General features: G+C 34.5%; 1 protein-coding gene across 2 annotated transcripts in view; it reads right to left on the bottom strand.

Moving 5' to 3' along the window:
• Positions 1–21,094, bottom strand: part of LOC144967159 (uncharacterized) — a 64,653-nt gene that overhangs the window by 33,082 nt on the left and 10,477 nt on the right. For both annotated transcript variants that reach the window (XR_013644331.1, XM_078904055.1), the window contains exon 2: positions 18,285–18,770. Coding sequence is in view for 1 of the 2 variants with exons in the window: in XM_078904055.1 (XP_078760181.1) it covers positions 18,285–18,363 (79 nt within the window). In the remaining variant the exon portion in view is untranslated. The remainder of the gene's footprint in view (positions 1–18,284; positions 18,771–21,094) is intronic.

The raw sequence follows: 21,094 nt of genomic DNA, 5'->3' as shown, positions 1-21,094 counted from the left end.
ATCTCCAATCCATTTGAATTTAGGCATCATAGCATTCAACTCGTCTCCACTGACCCCACCCCCCCCCCCTACCCCTTCCCAACCACCACCACCATCACCACGGATTCTCATCAAAGAATTCGATTTTTTTCTTTTTATTTTCAAATCTGACAATAATTTATTTCGTTGTCACGTGATATCATGTATAGATAAAATATATGGAAAATATATGGATGGACCTTTGCCAGACATAACAAAAAGAAAAAAAAAAGAAGAAAAAATAACATTAACCCAAAAAAACAACCATCCTCGATTGGGGATAATCAGACATTCTTATGACAGGTCAGACATGCTACCATTATACAACATAGGTTTTTTCTATATTTGGAAATGATATCATGTTTACACTGTCCACTGGAGTACGCTTGCCCTTGTGAACCTTTAGCATTCTTTTTCGTTGATATTTTTTTAATGTATTATTAATAACTTTTTATTCCTGTTTTCTTTTTTTTATGTTATTGTTTTGTAATCTTTGTATTTTATTTAATTTTTTTTTTTTTTTTTTTTATGGAAGAAAAGGTTTAGATGATGTTTTTTCTCTGCTGTATCTTTCACATAAGCGTTATTTTCAATTTTTAAAATCTTATACCAATGCCTGCACATGTTTTGATATTCAGCTGCCCTGGTGGCCTTGGGAGGACGCTTTTTGTATAACTTGAGAGTATGCAGGTAGATCTTGACATTTTACAGAGCGGATACCTCAATATCCACTAAATGTGCTCAAAGCACTTAACAAGGAGTCCCAAGCCAACAGCAACACTTACATGTTGGACTAGACACTCAAGACGCGTTTATATACTTTGTGTGACCCAGACATCGCTGTTACTGACCGGGTACACAGTTTACACCTGATAACGGTGAGAGAATGTGAAAAAAGAGCCTTTTCCAAGGCATAACTTTGCGCTCACATCGATCCTCGAACCAATGACTTACAGGCCAGAAGACGATTGTCATACCTTAAGATTATGAGCCCCCAACAGTGACCGATATTACTAAGAATTAACGTGACATTATTATTATTATTATGTTGATTTTTAATAGAGCAATGGTACAGATTAACCAATATGTACTTTAAATATGGGCGTTATGTGTGAATTATTTATATCTTGTGCCTAAATTATGAGTCAATAAAATGTATAGTAAAATAAAGGGAGTAAACATGTCTCTCTCTCTCTCTCTCTCTCTCTCTCTCTCTCTCTCTCTCTCTCTCTCTCTCTCATTCTCTCTCTGTCTCTATCTATCTATTTATTCATTTATCTCTCTCTCTCTCTCTCTCTCTCTCTCTCCCTCTCTCTCTCTCTCCTTCCATTGAACACACACACACATACATACATACATACATACATACATACATACATACATACATACATACATACATACATACACACATTTTACCTATAATGTTTTAACCATAATAAAAATATAATATAACATATTTCTTTTTCTTGTTTACCCGAAGAAGGCCAAAGGCCGAAACGTCGTTTACTTTGTGTTGTATCTTTTATAAGAGTCATGTTACTCCCTTTATTTTACTATACATGGGCATCTGCTATATACAGAAATATCCTCTAAACGTGCTCAAAGCGCTTTACAATGGGTCCCTAGCTAACAGCATAACAACACTTAACATGCTGGAAGAGACGCCTGTTAGCCTATATTACATTTTTTTTGTTCAACAGAAACAACGCTGTTAATGCCCAGGAACTCATTATACACCTGAGTACGGCGAGAGAATGTGAGTAAAGAGATTTTTTTCTAATATTCAACTACGCGTAACTCAGATCGGAACTCGACCTTTCCGTTCCGAAGGCGAGTGTCATACCACAATACTACACAGCAGCACGTGCACAATAAATTAATTTAGTTTATTTCGTATCATGAGCTCAGCTATTAATTCTCCTGTCCTTAATATTATGGTTGTGAACAATGTTGAGTGTCTTGTTAAGATATAATATGTAAATGCGTCGTTTTGATACCTTTTATTTCACACTTAAAAACTGCCTCGTTATTATGACTAGCGTGCATAAAACAACAGGGAATGTTTGAACATACTAATAATATGACATACCAAACATGTTTCATTGTTAAAAGAAGGGTGGACGTAGAGTATAGGGAATGAGATTAGCGGAAGAGTAGCGTCCCTTGATTGGACGTCACCCATAGTCTGTGACGTTAACGGCGGAAAAGTTATTCGAGAGAGAACGTCATGTTGGTTGTGCGCATACGTCTCTCGTCCTCGCTTCCGCTTAAATGGGTGACGTCCAATCAAGGGACGCTACTCTTCCGCTAATCTCATTCCCTATAGGGGTGGACGTAAAGACAAGGCAAATCTATAGTAATCGTTTTCTTAAAATTGAAAGTTGACATTCTTTCATTTTCTTTGGCATCTTGTTTTCAACCTAAATACAAATTAGGTTTATGTATATCAACCTTTACCAAGATAAATGCCATATTCTGGGGAAAAAAACTCGTATTTAAAAAATTGGCCAGAAAAGTCGTCCTGAAAATATCGATCGATTTAAATGACTCTTATCTTGGGAAAAAAAATAATAAATAAATAGATAAATAAACACTATTAAACCTGATCTTGGCAAAACCCCTCAAACCTGGAATCTTTGAAGGGTGATTTTTCTGTCTAAATTTTAAAATACCATTTTTTCCTAAGACTGGCAGTTAACTGGTTAAACTGATTATACGGATTATAAAGACACTTTACTAACATTCTCTAACCGTACTCATGTGTAAAATGAGTACCTGACCGTTAGCAGCGTTGTCTCTGTCCTTTAAAAAAATGCAATATCGCCTAACAGGCGTCATGTCTCGTTCTAGATGTTACGTGTTGCTGTTGGTCAGGGACCCCCTGTAAAGCGCTTTGAGACATTTAGTGGATATTGCGATATATAAAAGCTCATTGAATTAATTAATAACACCTGAAAAAACCTGTTTTATTGAAACTCAATGGAGGCTGTTGTTTAACAAGTGTCATCATTTCATTGGAGCTCTGGCATATTGATGGAATAATTAGTTTGCCAGAATGACACATATCGCCTCATCATGGTAGTATGTAAATGAGTGACCCTGATGTATAGATAGTTCGAAGATGACGTCACTCCGGTCTTTGTTATTGTTTTTTTTTTTTTTTGCCATCCGCGTTTATGAGTAGTTCTCACTAAACTGTAGTAACCAGACTATAGACGATCATGTTTACACACGGGTTTGTGTGTTGGCCAGTTATACTTCCGGATGGCAATGTTGTGAGCTTCTTAGCCAAGTGCATACAATCTATAACTATTTCCAGGACTGATAACCCAAATTGTTATGGGCCCATTATTGTATTGGAAATACTCTCAAAACAACGGGAAATTTGTATCAATTACCACTATGATTAATCGGGCCCACAATCGTGTCCGGCTATCAGATCTGCCAATTAATTACACGTCGGGTGAATTGAACTTATGCTTAAAATTGAATTTTAATTTACATTAATTTGTGGAGTTGGTTTCCAAACCTTCTATCTAGGTCGCATTTTCATCATTCGACAAAAACAAGTTTTTAAAATCTTATTTTTATGTACTGAAGAAGAGTATGTAAAATGAGTAACTGGCCATTAACGGCGCTGTTTGTCTCTGTCCGAAAAAAAAATTTGTAATATTCGCCGAGCAGGCGTTGTGTCTCGCCCTATATGTTAAGTGTTGCTGTTGGTAGAAACATATTGCATTATATAAAGGCTCAAGTTTTCGGATTGGCCAATAATACGATAGTTTGTTCATCTCTGCATATTTTCAAAAACATGTTAAATTACTGTTCTTATTTGTTTCAGATAACAATGTGAAATTGAATAAGATTCAATTTAATATACACAAAACATATTTTTGTTTATTCATCTTAACAACGCCACTACCACATTATCTCATTCGTCTTTAGTGATTCATTCATCCTGTTTTCTTGATAAAGGGGAAACCCGAAACATCCATTTTATCCGTTTTCGTATAATAATTTGAAGCTTACATTTAATTTCACTTTGTTATTTAGTTTTTTAGAGGGCAATTAAATATTAAAGTTAATGAAAAGTGTGTATGAAACAGTGTCGTCTCCATGAGCCTAATGTCTCAACATTGAATAATAGCGGTCTGAGTCGGTGGACCACAGTTCTTCGTTCAAAGGTGAATATAGAGATCTACGAGTAGCCATAATGGCGACTAGACTTAAAGCAATAATCACAGGGATTTCTGGAGGGAAATCCTACTATATAAGAATTTTCTTTCTCTATCTCCTTGAGAGATAAAAAAAAAACTTCAAAATTTTTAGTGACAAAATCACAAAATCGAATGTAATTCAATAACCTTTTATTTTTAAAATGTCAAAAACAAACCAAAACTGCGACGTTCTCTCTGTCAAAGAATCTCTTAACAGCTCAAATCATTTTCAGGGGAGAGCCTCCTTGACGACTTAGTGACAGCCACAAGTCCGTGGAAGACGTGTTTATTGCATCGTTTATTATCTGCTACTGTATTAAGGCCTGTCGGGGGCCTGTCTACATAGCTCCTAGAACTAATCCTATATGGTCTTCTATATCATTACCTTTCTTTATTATATCAACCTCTTACTTCAGGTCAGCACCTACAACCGTATCTGTGTAATACACACATCCTGTCTCTTTCCTCTTAATCATAATAATTAAGGCGGACAGATAAATTCATCACACAGATGCGCGCGCGCACACACACATTCATACACACACACAGTTCCATAATATTATACGCAATAATGCGATGAATATCTCTTCCCATTAATCATTGCAGTAATACTATCTATCGTCATCATCATAATCATCATCCTCATCATCATCATCACCATTATCATCATCATCATCATCATCAGCAGCAGCAGCAGTGACACTCTATATTAATTTCCAGTCATCCACATTCTAATTGGAGTCATTTCTTAAAACAAAAAGCTAACTTTATTAACCCTCACACATTCGTTACGATACAACCAAAATTTTTCTTATTCAAATTTCTTTTGTACATCATAAAATTTAAAGAAAATAAACAGTGTGTTGTTGAGCAGGTTTTGCTACCGAAATTATTTATCGCAAAAACTTTACTGCTATTGTGTTTGAGTGATAAAAAAATATTTTTTTGGGTGTGAAATTTTGGGGAAAATCCTGAAAATGGCTGGTAAGGAGAGAGTTAAACCCTATGATGTGCAGACATAAAATGCAGCTATTTTTGGAATTAAAACGTAGCCAAAAAATACGCCTACGTATATTCATTAATGGGTCGTTTCATTCGTAATTTGTCTTATTTTTAGATAAATCTGGTGACACGAGTTTCTATATATATAACTAAAGCCCTAGATAATTTGACACTGCCTAATTATAGAACAACCTCTCATTAATGTTGATTCCATTTATTTCATTTCTTCACTCTAATTATTATTATTATAATTATTATTATTATTATTATTATTATTATTATTTATTATTATATTATTATTATTATTATTATTATTATTATTATTATTATTATTATTATTATTAATATTATTATTATTATTATTATTATTAATTGTTATTATTATTATTAATTTAATTATTATTATTATTATTATTATTATTATTATTATTATTATTATTATTATTATATATTATTTATTATTATTATTATTATTATTATTATTATTTTATTATTAATTTATTATTATTATTATTATTATATATTATTATTATTATTATTATTATTATTATTATTATTATATTATTATTATTATTATTATTATTATATTATTATTTTATTATTATTATTATTATTATTATTATTATTATTATTATTTATTATTATTATTATATATTATTATTATTATTATTATTATTATTATTATTATTATTATTATTATTATATATTATTATATATATTAAATTACGATATATTGAGAAATTAGGGAATAGGCTTGATGTAAGATAAATATCTGAAAAATGTGTGTATGAAACAGTGTCGGACAAAGCAAGAAAGAAAAATACAAGAAAGAAATCATCCCCCAAAAAATCAAAACAATCTTTCTCGACTAGGGAGCGAACCCCAGACCTCCTGATTACTGGTCAGACGTGATCTCATTACACCATGCAGTCTATCTGATAGTTGGGACGATTTAATGCCTATATTCTTCTGAAGAGTACAGTCGAGGAAGATTGATTTCTTGGGATGGTTTTATTCTTGTAGTTTTCTTTCTTGCTTTGTCTAGCACTGTTTCAGTTAGACTTTTTTTCAGATCTTTTTTATTTTAATTTTTTTAAAGAGCTTTATATAGCACAATATCCACTAAACGTGCTCTAAGGGCTTTACAAGGGGTCCCTGGTCGACAGCAACATTTAACATGTAGGACGGGACATGACGCCTGTTAGGCGATATTACATTTTTTTTCGGACATAGACGACGCTGTTAACGGCCAGTTACTCATTTTAACCTGAGTAAAGAGCCTTTTCCAAGGACTCAATTATGCGCCGAGCGCGAGGCTCAAACCCAGGTCCTTCCGATCCGAAAGCGAATTTCATACCACTAGACCACATAGCCGCACATTAATATGTCTCGTACGTTCTGTGTCCGCCCTATCTATCATGTGATATGTCGGAATTAAATGAATTAAAAAATTGGGTTTAAACCGACCTATAACTATTTGCAGGTATGGTAACCCAAACTGTTATGGGCACATTTTTTTCTTATAGGGAATGAGATTAGCGGAAGAGTAGCGTCCCTTGATTGGAAGTCACCAGCCGAAAAGTTATTAGAGAGAGAACGTCATGTTGGTTGTGCGGCATGAGACACTTCACCGAAAGCGAGGACGAGAGAGACGAATGCGCAAAACCATTTTGACGTTCTCTCCGTAAGGTGACGTCCAATCAAGGGACGCTACTCTTCCGCTAATCTCATTCCCTATAGAAATACTCTAAAAACCAACGCAACATAGTGTCCATTACAACAGTTTTAAATCAGGCCCATAATTGCGTCCGGTTATCAGACCTACAAGTAGTACACGGCGTTTTAAAGTAAACGCAATCTGAATTAGGAATGTTAAGTTTTGTGGGTTTTTTTAAAGGACCAAATCCTGCCTTCACCGATCAAGGACATTTATCTTTATTTAATGTCTTTATTAACTAACTAACCATTAATAAAAGCTTAATTAATGGTATGCGTTTAGTTAAAATACTCATAACACCCGCCAGCCGGATACAACGTACCAACACACAAAACGATTATTGTGTCACCGTAAACGTTTATAGTCTGATTGGTAGAATTTAGTGAGTACTTATCATTAAAATGCCTGTCCAAAAAAACAATAACAAAGAGCTGAGTGAGGTCAATCCGCTTCAACAGTCGTGACGTCACTTTCCCCGAAGTGGTGCATGGTAACTTAGTAACTGGCTCTAAACTATCGGAACAATGGCAGACGCCCTTATGAAATGTTTCTCCGACGAGCATGAAAGTGTATCCAGAGGAGAAAAACGTGATAAATATGATCTTGTTTTAGAGTTTTATACATTCTGATCACATGACAAATGAAAAGTTCTAGCCAGCATGAAGAATAAATAAAAATAACTGATTTTATTTGTTTAGAACCACGCTGCTCGCCGTTGCTGGGCGACGTGACATCAGACTATTGAATCCAATTGCGTTCCATCTATAGCATCAGGTTCACCCTGACATCTTGAGACATGAAATCGGTTAATCTCTGCGCTATAATAATACTAGGTATATCTGACAGGTAATCCATGAGGGCTGAAGTCCCCAGAGGAAGATGACAGATAATATAATTATTTTAGAATAAGTTCAGTTTTGCTTATACTATGCTTTCTTTTTTTTAAAGTAAGCTTTATATAGCGCAATATCCACTAAATGTGCTCAAAGCGCTTTATAAGGGGTCCCTGGCCCACAGCAACATTTAACATGTAGGACGGGACATGATGCCTGTTAAGCGATATTACATTTTTTTTTCGGACAGAGACAACGTTGTTAGAGGTCAGGTACTCATTTAAACATGAGTACGGTGAGAGAATGTGAGTAAAAAGCCTTCTCTAAGGACTCAACTATGCGCCGAGCGAGGCTCGAACCCAGGACCTTCCGATCCGAAAGCTAGTGTCATACCACTAGACCACATAGCCGCACGGTTTTTTTTTTTTTCAGTTTTGTCGGGCGTTTTGTCAGAGATACTTTACTTTTCAGATTTTTATATCTCCCCACATGGGTTATACCTTACAAAATATAACCTTGATTTTCAGTGTCAAGAGTTTTTTTTTTTTTTTATGATTATTATTTTTTAAAATTATTATTATTCCTGGCTATGATTTGTGAGCAAAATGTCAGAGCTGTCGACTATGGAAAAAACACGTATTTAAAAGTTTGGCTAGATGAATATACTATGGAAAAAAAGACGTATTTAAAATTTTGGCCAGATCTGTCTACTATGGAAAAAACACGTATTTAAAATTTTGGCCAGATCTGTCTACTATGGAAAAAAAACACGTATTTAAAATTTTGGCCATATCTGTCTACTATGGAAAAAAACACGTATTTAAAATTTTGGCCATATCTGTCTACTATGGAAAAAAACACGTATTTAAAATTTTGGCCATATCTGTCTACTATGGAAAAAAACACGTATTTAAAATTTTGGCCATAATTATTTATTTTTTTTTCAAATAAATATCACATCGATTAAACGGATCCTCATTTTGCTGGCAACTGGCAACTCTTCAACCTGGGACAACCCGGAAGTAATGGTAAGCAGAGTAATCAGTGGCCCCATACGTGGACAATTAATTAATTAGATTCAATAGTCTGATGTCACGTCGCCCAGCAACGGCTGCCATCGTGGTTCTAAACAAAAAAAATCGGTACTTTTTATTCTTAATTCTGGCTAGAACGTTTCATATGTCTTGTGATCAGAATGTGTAAAAGTCAAAACATGATCAGATTTATAATGTTTTGTTTTTTTTTTTCCTCTGGATACGCTTTTATGCTCGTCGGAGAAATATTTCATAAGGGCGTCCGCCATTGTTCCGATAGTTTAGAGCCAGTTACTAAGTTACCATGCATCATTACGAGGGAAGTGACGTTACGACTGTTGAAGGGTATTGTTATAGTCCAGACATAGAGGAAAGATCTTTACACAAATTATCTACTCGACTCAGGTGTGAACGATTACTCGACTACATGCGGTGACACATATAAAAAAGGATGTCCTCCAGAGCATTTATTGACCTATTGAGCCGTAGTTTATCCCTATTTCATTAGCGTGAAACGTACAATAACAATTGCTTGCTACCCTTTGAACAGGACGCCAGTCTGTTGCAAAGTGGCACATATTGTAAATGTTAATTTAAAAAAGGGCGCCTAACACGCGGCTAATACTGTACGAAATGGAAATATATTCCATATGGCCTACTGGGAGGATAAATGAATCGCATTGAGCATGGCTAATCGGTGGAGAAAAAAACTAAACTCCCTTAACATCTCCTAATTATTACTCAAAACACAAAATGTCTTCTTCATCTTGTCCGTCCTGACATAATTACAGACTGGCGAGTGAGGTGGGTTGTCACACAAATAAAACTAGAGATTAAAGCCACATTAACGCCTTTGTTTGTTATCATCTTGAATAACTGCCACACGGTGCAAAAAGCATCCTTTGTTGGTGGTGTTGCATTGTTCGTTTACTTTGTAACTTCTTTGTAACTACATTGTGTTCGTACTAAAACTGTTTAGTAAATCAAAGTTACTACCGCCCAAAGTCATTAATTTTTTTTCTCTGTCTCTCTATCTCTTTCTCTCTCTATCTCTCTCTCTCTCTCTCTCTCTCTCTCTCTCTCTCTCTCTCTCTTACTTTCTTATCTATCTATCTATCTATCCATCCATCTATCTATCTATTTATCCATCCATCCATCTATCTATCTATCTATCTATCTATCTATCTATCTATCTATCTATCTATCTGACACGCACACACATAAACACGCATAAACACACACTGACCCACGTGTATTTATCTAAATTTTCTCTCTGCGTACCTCTCTCTTTCTTTCCCTCTCTCTCTCTCTCTCCTACACTTTCTTTCTGTTCTCTCTCTCTCTCTCTCTCTCTCTCTCTCTCTCTCTCCCTCTCCCTCTCTCTCTCTCTCTACTTTTCTTTCTGCGTTCCGTACTTTCTCTTTTATTATCTCAGCTCTCTCTCTCTCTCTCTCTCTCTCTCTCTCTCTCTCTCTCTCTCTCCCTCTCTCTCTCTCTCTCTCTCTCTCTCTCCTCCCCCCCCCCCCCCCCCCGTCCCTCCCTCTCATACGATCGATTCCTTATTGTCTTATCTTTAAACACACACGGCTCCAACCCACCTGCAACCAAGTCAGCATTCCCTGCATTTGCCTTACACATTAATTAATAGCATGGCCTCAAAGAACTGACTCTGTCCAAGTCTTACAATAAAATAACAATAAAGCAGTTTATCATAATTTATGAGAGCCTTAGGCCCAAAAGCTGGGGCTTTATGTGAAGGAATGTTAGTTGCCGGTCCAGACGTTATATCATCGTTTCGTATAAGAGGAATATCAGTGGGAGTGACCCATCATCTCAATTTGTTGTAATGTCTACCTCTTGCTGAAAATTCTGAAACCTGAGACTTCAGGGAAGTAATGGTAAGCGTGATCAGTGGCCAGATAGTTGGTCGTGACCGTGGAAATATTATTGTCCCGACTTTGTCTCCTTGGCTAAAGAACTGAACACACATTACCCCACATGGCTCAGATCTGAATGAGTACCTGGCTACAGACAGTGACACATATTGTAAGTGTTAGTAATATAAGGAATAATCCAGGCATCAGTCGCAGTGCAGCGCTGCAAAGTGAAATAGGGAAAGTGACTTGGTCAAGGCCACACAGCGCAGAGGAGGGTGATCGAACTCAATACCTTTTGGGTACGAAGTAAAGAACGTACCACTGAGCCACGCTCAGACTATCCAATGCTAAATTGTTCAGAAATATGAAATCATTAGTCTATTAATTCAATTTTTGGAAATTTATTTAATTCTGTTCAATAGTAAACATAAACCGAACCCAAATATTTTTGGAACTTATTTTTCAAATGTCAGAATTGATATCATTCCGATTATACTGCTTTGAGACGATGGGTCACATAATTGGTTGGGGTTGGAGGAGGAGGAGGAGGAGGAGGAGGAGGAGGAGGAGGAAGAGGAAAAGGAGGAGGAGGAGGAGGAGGAGGAGAGGAGGAGAAAAAAAAGAAGAAGAAGAAGAAGAAGAAGAAGAAGAAGAAGAAGAAGAAGAAGAAGAAGAAGAAGAAGAAGAAGAAGAAGAAGAAGAAGAAAAAGAAGTAGAAGAAGAAGAGGGAGGAGGAGGATGGGGAGGAGGAGGAAGAGGAAGAGAAGGAGGAGGAGAAGTAAGAGGAGGAGGAGAAGGAGATGAAGAAGATAGAAAGAAGAAACGAAAGAAAGAAAGAATGAAAAGAAACAAACAAACAAACAAAAAACAAAACATGAATAAAATTTTTTTTACAAGCTGTGGATTGATTTTGACAGCTTTCTACAAGAACAACTAACCTCTTTTATCATTCTTAATAATAATGACTTTTCGCATTCCCTGACGGGGATGTCACGTGCTAATCCTTTGGAACACAAATCTCTGCTTTTCTCCGTGATATGACAAGTTAATATGTGCAGTGGACAGTTTTGATTAGAGGGATTGCAATCGACTACATAGCGGACAAGTAGGCTCTTGATTAATAAAGAAGACATAATAAAATCATTGAAAATTTGTGACAAATGGGATAAGGGCTGTGTGATGAATCAACAGAGAAATTGACGAAAGTTTGAATGATGATGAACCGGGAGATAATTAAATATTCAATTCACGAAAAGATGATATTATGTATCCGCTTCTTAAAAGACATGATGTACGTTGAACAAGAGTTTACTCCCAGTTTCTGTTGCGTTGGAGGACATTAACCATAATTGCTTGATACCCTTTGGCTAGGACGTTAATATATCGCACAATGAAACAGTTGTCTAGTATAATTGTTGTTATAACATTGATGATATTGTTTTGATCTTATTTTGGCTGTTTTTGAGAAAACCAAAGCATGTTTTAGTTAATAAGTGAGATTAAAATCGACTACAGAGTGAACAAGTTGCGCGGGTTCAAACCCCCATCACCGCCGCGAAAAAAATTTTATTCTCTATTATCTTCTGGCACTTTCCTACTCACTTCATCACTTGTTGTTACCAACATACGTGCCTGTTCTACTCACTTTTCTGAACAAGTGTGTTCTTGATTAATAAAAGAAGACAAAACAAATCCATTGAAAACTTGGATAAGAGCTACAATGATTCATTGAGGACATCGACCAAAGTTTGAAAGATGATATCAGGGTGTCCATAAAGTCTGGACACATAGGATAGTTGAATATTTTTGGTATATAATTAAAATTTATTCAAATAATATCTTCAATATGAGCGCCATCATTTGCAATGCAAATGTCAATGCGTTTCACAAAATTTGCATGAACTCGATGCAATAAATCAGACTTAATTTTAATTATATACCAAAATTATTCAACTGATTTTAACATCACTTATTTACTCAAAAATATGATGTGTTTGTCTTCAATTCAAGCACATAAGGTCAAAATAATATCATCAATGTTATAACAACAATAATTATAGTAGACAATTATTTTTTTCAATGTGCGATGAATTAACGTCCTAGCCGAAAGGTACCAAGGAATTATTGTTAATTTCCTTTAAAGGGGCGGTTTGGGTCTAATAATTAGGCAAATCCTTCATAAATTAGATTTTGAGATTGTTTTGTGGAAAACGATATTTTATTATCTTAGAAATAATATTATTGAAGTCCTACTTGTTAAAATAGACTATAAAGGCAAGACAAACATAGTCGAAAAGGGTACAGAAAATAAGAACGTCTGACAATCGGAAAGCTATTTTGCTATTTTCTCAATATGTCATTTTTCTAAGGTTATTGGATACTGTGTCAAACGTTTCTCAGAATCCATTAAATAAAATTGTCTGATCAACCCCACAGTTATCACAGAGATAATGTAGTATATCACCAAATAGAGATTATTTTTTATAAAATATGTGCATTTTGGATTATAATCCAAGAAATAAATTTTTAACATCAATGTTGTCATAACATTTTGATTCTCAACTTTGCAATGTTTTAGTATAAATTCCATAAGCTAAAGATGTAAAATCGCTCTATGGGGACGCACTATGCTACAATGTTGATAAAGAGGGAAGAACATGGAAGTCATCCCTTAGCTAGGTTTTGTGGAACTTTTGCCAAAAGTTTGCTATATTTTTTTTATGCCAGACCCCCAAATTAGGTCTCAACTCACGGGTATCAACAGTGATAACTTATATTTTTCACGAAAACTATTTTTAAAAACCTAAAATGACGATATAGAATGATTAAAACTGCCCGAAATAGGTAATTAAATTGTTTTTAGAAAAGACCCAAGCCGGCCTTAACGCAACCGAAACTGTGGTAAACTCTAGTTCTATGGACATCATTTCTATGAAGAACCCGACACACATTTGGTCGTGAATTGAATTAAACAGGATGTCCATAAAGTGGAAAAGCAAAACAGATTTGAAGCTTCCATTCAAATTGTTGACAAAGTGAAAAACCTTGGCACATTCTTAGACTCTGGACTGTCGATAGAGTATCAGGTTAATAATTTTGTTAGATCTATTTTTTTTTCAAATAAAAATATTGCTTCCATTAGACGGTTCATATCTGAGGATGTGACCAAACACCTGGTTGTGTCCCTCGTACTATCGAAATTGGATTATTGTAATGCTCTGTTGTTTGGCGTTTCGCAATATAATTTGAGACGTCTTCAGATTGTCCAAAACAGCGGTGCCATGAAGCGTAGGTGCGATTCTACCAGACCTCTGCTTCATGACCTGCATTGGCTGCCTGGTGAGAAAAGGATTAAATTCAAAGTTTGTGTTTTAATTTATCGTTGCCTTGAAGGTACTGCCCCTTCCTAACTTTCGGAACTAATTGAAAGATATTCTAAACCCCTCCCCTTACGTTCGGCCAGTGATTACACCAAACTAGTTGTCCTTCGAATAGGCAAAAATGCTGGAATGAGATCCTTTTCTCATTTCGGACCCTCTGTTTGGAACGCCTTACCACAGAGCATTCGTGAAAAAAGAATCTTTGTCTATTTTTAAACGTTCGCTTAAAACATATCTGTTTCGATTTTATTAGATGGTATGAGAGCAAGATAGGTGTCTGGTTTGTATTGTGTGTTGTGTGTGTATGTGTGTGTATGTGTGTGTGTGTGTGTGTTCTTGTGTGAGTCAATAAGTATCTTTCAGACAAAGTAATTTGTAACTTAAGCGCTGAGAGTCTGGTGTCTCGGAGTTATAGCGCTATATAAATTGTCAGCATTATTTTATCATTAAGAAGAAGAAGAAGAAGAAGAAGAAGAAGAAGAAGAAGAAGAAGAAGAAGAAGAAGAAGAAGAAGAAGAAGAAGAAGAAGAAGAAGAAGAAGAAGAAGAAGAAGAAGAAGAAGAAGAAGAAGAAGAAGAAGAAGAAGAAGAAGAAGAAGAAGAAGAAAGAAGAAGAAGAAGAAGAAGAAGAAGAAGAAGAAGAAGAAGAGAAGAAGAAGAAGAAGAAGAAGAAAGAAGAAGAAGAAGAAGAAGAAGAAGAAGAAGAAGAAGAAGAAGAAGAAGAAGAAAGAAAAAGAAGAAGAAGAAGAAGAAGAAGAAGAAGAAGAAGAAGAAGAAGAAGAAGAAGAAGAAGAAGAAGGAAGAAGCAGAAGAAGAAGAAGAAGGAGAAGAAGAAGAAGAAGAATAAGGAAGAGGAGGAGGAGATATTACAATGTTGTGAAAACATAAATATGTAAATTTACTGTAATAGTCTTCAAACACACTAATCGATGCTTATACTCCTTCATACAAAGTAGGGTTGTGTAAAAATAATGCCCAAAAAACAAAAACAAACCATCATACAACAGCAAAAAATAAATAAATAAAAAATATACCGTTGCTAACACAAAAAGGCACTTGTTAATTGCTTCATTACTAGCGACAATTCATCCCCCTCCATCATAGAGAAAGAAATCAAAATGATTTTTTAAGACTTTAATAGGTGCTTCATGCCATTGGTTTTGTTTTGTTTGTTTTTTTTTTTTTGTTTTTTTTTTCAAATTATTATTATTATATATTATTATTATATTATTATTATATATTATTATTTATTATTATATTATATTATTATTATTATTATTATTATTATTATTATTATTATTATTATTATTATTATTATTATTATTATTATTATATATTTTATATTATTATCGTTATTCTGAATGTAATTATCGATATCATTAGTGTCATTATCACTTTAGTATTCTCATCATACTCATCATTATAATACTATCATAATTATTACATTTATCTTGATCAGTCTCATCATTATCAGTATAATAATTATACATTTTAATGTCATTAATATCATTATGATAATAATGGTCGCCACGAGTGACCAAAATCTGGTAATAAAATATACTAGTGAACATAACGACGACAGCAAATATTTTCTTGGCGTTGTAAAAAGCAAGATAAAGGTATTTTCAGAATGTCAGACTACAAATCACAGCCATTAATTCATGTGTTAATTGATTTAATTAATAACACATGTACGCTCCCCAGTCAGTTTCACCTACATATTCGACATATTTCATACATCAAAACCAACCATTCTGCCTTTTCTTATGTTTCTACTTTTACTTTTCTCCTATTCTTCAGTCTTCGAAATACACTACAATAACTGTCACCACCACCACCACCACCAGCAGCAGCAGCAGCAGCAGAAGCAGACATATCACCAACATTGTTACTAACACTACCATCATCATACAATATCGTCGTCGTCATCATCATTATCATTATCATTGTCATTTTTATTATAATCATCATCATCTTCATCATCATCATCATCATCATCATCATCATCATCATCATCATCATCATCATCATTATCATTATCATCGTCGTCGTCGTCGTCATCATCATCATCATCATCATCATCATCATCATCATCATCATCATCATTATTATTATTATTATTATTATTATTATTATTATTATTATTATTAGTATTATTATTATTTTCAAAATCATTATTTTTATCATCATCAATATTCTCGTCGTTGACATTATCATCGACCACAGTTTAATTGCTAGATAATATAAGTAGGTAAACATTACAAAAACAACAGAATAGAAACCAACTTTATTGGAACAATCGTAAGCCACCTGCCGCCTTAAAACGGTATAATTTGGCAACATTGTAGGTGTTGAAAACTAGAATTATCAATGACGATGTTGTCACAGATTTAAAAAGATATTTTATTTTTCAGAGGCAAACATAAAACCCACCTTGATCATAATAAATGTTGTTATAGTCAAAACATGAAATTTGAGTTCAGTTTTAAGTTTAAAGAAAATGAATAAAATAAAATTTGGTGCGTAAATAAACGCACCAATTTAAAAAAAAAAAATAGATATTCCACTCAATTTGGCACTACTTAGTAACCTAGCAACGCTTCTTTTTGTTTACCACCCAGGATCTAATAACATAAAGGACCGGCCGAATATTCTTTCTCTTTCGTCGATCTCGTGTTTTAATAATGTATTGATGTTTTCATATTGTTGTTTTGTTTTTTGTTTTTTATTTATTTTGGTTGAAGTAGGGTTTTGAGCCCAAAACTTTCCGTGTTTGCTTGTTTGTTTTTTTTTTTTTTTTGAAGCTTAATTCATGGCATGGCATGTATGGAGATAGTTTTTAAGACCAAAATAAACGAAAAGAGCGTCGATTTGGCATTATTGGCATTATGCTGGAATGAACTAGATAAAGATAATTGAGATTGACATTTAAATGATCGGAATTTGGAAATCCTTTTCCCCTGAAGTTTAATTACCAAAATGCAATAACTTAATTTAATTGAGCTTTAAATTGGGCTTTTATATAGCGCAATATCCACTAAACGTGCCCAAAGCGCTTTACAGGGGGTCCCTGAGCAACAGCAACACTTAACGTGTATGACGGGACATGACGCCTGTGAGGCGATATAACAATGTTTTTCGGACAAAGACAACGCTGTTAACGGCCAGGTATTTTACACCTGTTCACGATGAGAGAATGTGAGTAAAGAGCTTTTTCCAAGGACTCAACTAATGGCCAAGCGAGGCTCGGACCCAGGACATTCCGATCCAAAAAGCGTGTGTCACACCACAAGACCACATAGCCGCACATTAGAGTGGCACATAAGAGATCAGGCACTGGTGTATGAAAATGGTCTGAAAAAAGCATTATGAAACAGTGGCAGACAAATCAAGAAAGAAAAAGATAAGACACACATTTTTCAGACCCTAACTTCAATTAAGGCGCATTTATTTTCACTCAAAGTTTATATAAGATAAGATTAAAATTGAAATTTAAGCTTCAAATTCCCAACGACATAATACCAATTTGAGATGAGTAATCGCTTATTATAAAATTTGATATCTATATATGTTTGTTATTGTTTTTAAGGGTTTTACAGCGCTTGCAACACATTAAGGTCATAGCAGCGCCAGTGAAATCGAAGAAAGTGGGATGGTCAAAAAAAGTGCTAAAATTACAAATACATCAGCAAAATAAAACGTAAGACAAAGAGTAATTGGTTCAAATAGGGAACAGATGTAGATTCCAGGAGCTTACCATCAGTATACTTAGTTTGAGATCACCTAAAAGTCTTATCCTGACACAAGCACAGGTCCCAACTAAAAGTAACACATTAAAATATTTTTTCAAATCATTATAATATGTAAAACAAAGAAATAATGCAGTGAATCACAGAGAAATTATTTACAAAACAAAAATACCATCTCTAAAAACTATACATTTGACTGTTTCCTCCCAGTCAGGGTATCCAACCAGGGCCAGATGTTTTGCAAGCGCTGTAAAACCCTTAAAAACAAACAAAAAAACAAACGTTCAGGGCTAGGACAAAAAGCAGTAATCTCATTCCAAGACAAAGACAGAAAACAGACATTATAGGGGGATAGAAGAAGAGTAAGTGTCTTCCTGCCCACTCTGGAAGAACAGAAAGCTCCACCCAGATGTAATAATATTTCTAGCATTTACAAAGATAATGTAACGTTTCCTTACCCAAGTTGTTATCACTAAGCAAAGACAGCAAAAACGACAGTGTAATCCGTGTCATGCCGCTGGCTGCTGCTCCCGCCATTTTGATCACGTGGTGTGTATCTTTTGTTTTTGTCCAAAAGTTATAATTGCTCCTTTTTATAAAATTCGAAAATTGCTGTAATCCTCCTCTAAATGTGAAATCTCATCGTCCATTTCACAAAACACATCTTTGATGTTTTGTGAAACAAAAGTTCTTATAGCAGATGAGAAAAAAAGACTTATTATATTAGAAGTCCATTCTTTGATGAATTGTGGATGAGAATGTTGTAGATATATTGAAATTAACGACGTACGTTGATCTTATGACTCTTTATTATTGCTTGATTTTCCTTTCTGTTTGCTACAATTTATTTGCTATTGTGGGTGTTTCTTGATTACCAATAAATGATCTAAATTGGACAAAAGCTGATGCGTCTGTTCTTGTGCATGCTTGGTCAGGAAACATTCCTGAAAAATATAAGAGCAAAGAAAGCATATTAAAAATAATACTAGCAAACTCTGTCACATGAGATATCAGCTATAAACTCATTTCTTTGATTCATTATCAATAAATACGGTATTGCTCTGACATTAAGACAAAGTACTGATAGTCTTTCTCGTGACAATAAGTACAAGGAAAGTCTCCCCACACGAAAAAAAGATCCATGTTTTGGGAGGCAGTGTAAATTAGGAGGCCCTTAGTGCAACAATGATATATAGTTTCATGTTTCATAGTAGTTGTAGGATGCCTTTAAAAAAAGTACAAATCTGCGCGTTTAATATTATTGTCTAATTTTACTTTGCAAAACAGGCAAAATAAAGGTAGTTAAACGTATAATATAATAAGACATGAACATAAGTTATACAATAAATTAGAAATTTGATTAATGTAGACGAATAAATAAACCATTCAGTCTGTATTCTGCGTGCGCTAAATTTCCATTTTCTAAAATTTCCTGAGAAAAATACAACACAGACGCATCACAAAATCAAAGTTATCGACTAAAAAGGAAGAAAAAGGGAATGAGGAGGAGGAGGAGTAGGAGGAGGAGGAGGAGCAGGAGGAGGAAGAGGAGGAAGAAGAAGAAGAAGAACAAAAAGAAGAAGAAGAAGAACAAGAAGAAGAAGAAGAAGATGATGATGATGATGATGATGATGATGATGAATGATGATGATGATGATGATGATGATGATAATGATGATGATGATGATGATGATGATGATGATGATGATGATGATGATGATGATGATGATGATGATGATGATGATGATGATGATGATGATGATGATGATGATGAACTGTCGAGTAACTTCCGACACGTTTGACCAAAGATCAGAAGGTCTGAGATTTGATCCGCAGTCGAGGCTGGCTAATTTTATTAGGATGCCTTTGTTTATATTTCATTATTCTCTCTGATTTCTTTGGCACAGTTTCATACACATATTTTCAGATCTTTGGTATTTACGTTGCCTTTTTGCGTACTTTTTCAGAGAGATTTTAAAACGCGGATTGCATTATAATCGGCCTTGCATATTCATCCTTTCAATCGGTGACATTACAAATACTGGATTCCATTTCATGACGGGTACTTATTTACAGGTCTGATAATCCAAATTGTAAAGGTCTCATTGTTGAAGTGGAATACTCTCAAACCAACACACACAAAAATAGTATCCTTTACCACAATGTTAAAACGGGCCCATAATTTCGTCTGGATATCAGACGTGTGAAATATATGTTCCCGTCACCATGTCACCATTAATCTGCTTAATTCGTATTTGAGTTATAATAATCAGAATAGGATTTGCATGTTTTTGTTTGATCTTGAAAAATATAAGCTCACTCCCCTCAAAGACGGCGTTTATTTTAACCATTGACTCACTCAACTCTAACACCGACTATATCCGTAGTTTACCCCGGTTACTTTTACCCCATGCCTATTTATTACATTTTTCTGAAACAAATTATAGGCGTAGTATCAACGCTAATGTTTCTAGTTAATGATAGTTGAATAAAACTATATATGGATATGCTCATTTTTAATACATTTTTTTCCAATTTTGAAAAGTCGCAAAGACCTCTAGGATATAGTTAGTTAATCATAATATACGCCTACCTTAAAATCTAATTTTAACTTCACGTTGACCTCGACGCAAAGATGACCGTTTTAAATTGTTTCAGAAATCCGTTACCAAACCCACTTGTCGCGATTCAAATCCCAGACCACATAGAAAGGCAAGCAAACAAATAAAATACAAGAGGAAACAAACCATCACAATACATACAACCATTTGCAAGAATCAACGTATAAATTCCTTTTTCTTCCCTCATTACATCCGCGTTGTCTTTCTCTCCCAAAAAAAATTGTAATTTCGCCTGAGCAGTTGTCATGTTTCATTCATGTAAAGCGATTTGAACACGTTTAATTGATATTAGGCTATATAAATGTTCCAGTTTTTGATTGGTTTTATTTCTCTATGTTTGTTTGTTTATTTGTTTGTTTTGGCAAAAATGAAGAAAATTTGAAAGTGTGTTTTATCAGAGTACTGTGAAAAAAGGGGCCTTATTGTAACTATAGACGAGTGTGATTGTGAGAAAAAAAAGGAGAGGCTAAAGGGCATTGATCGTCTAGTAAAAAAGCGATCGTAACTTGTAATTTGTCAATCTGTCAATCAAGTAGTCCCCATTTGACCCCCAATGTTTATTTCCTATGTAATCCTGTAAAGGTCAATAGATTCAGGAAATTTCCGGTGCAAAAAAAAAAAATATAAAAAAATAAAATGCAATTTGT

This window comes from Berghia stephanieae, chromosome 3 (genome assembly GCF_034508935.2).
Source record: "Berghia stephanieae isolate SIO BIC M18660-M18661 chromosome 3, UCSD_Bste_1.3, whole genome shotgun sequence".
NCBI classification, from domain to species: domain Eukaryota; kingdom Metazoa; phylum Mollusca; class Gastropoda; order Nudibranchia; family Aeolidiidae; genus Berghia; species Berghia stephanieae.
Note: the sequence above shows the minus strand (reverse complement) of the source record. Positions and strands in the feature narration are given on the sequence as shown.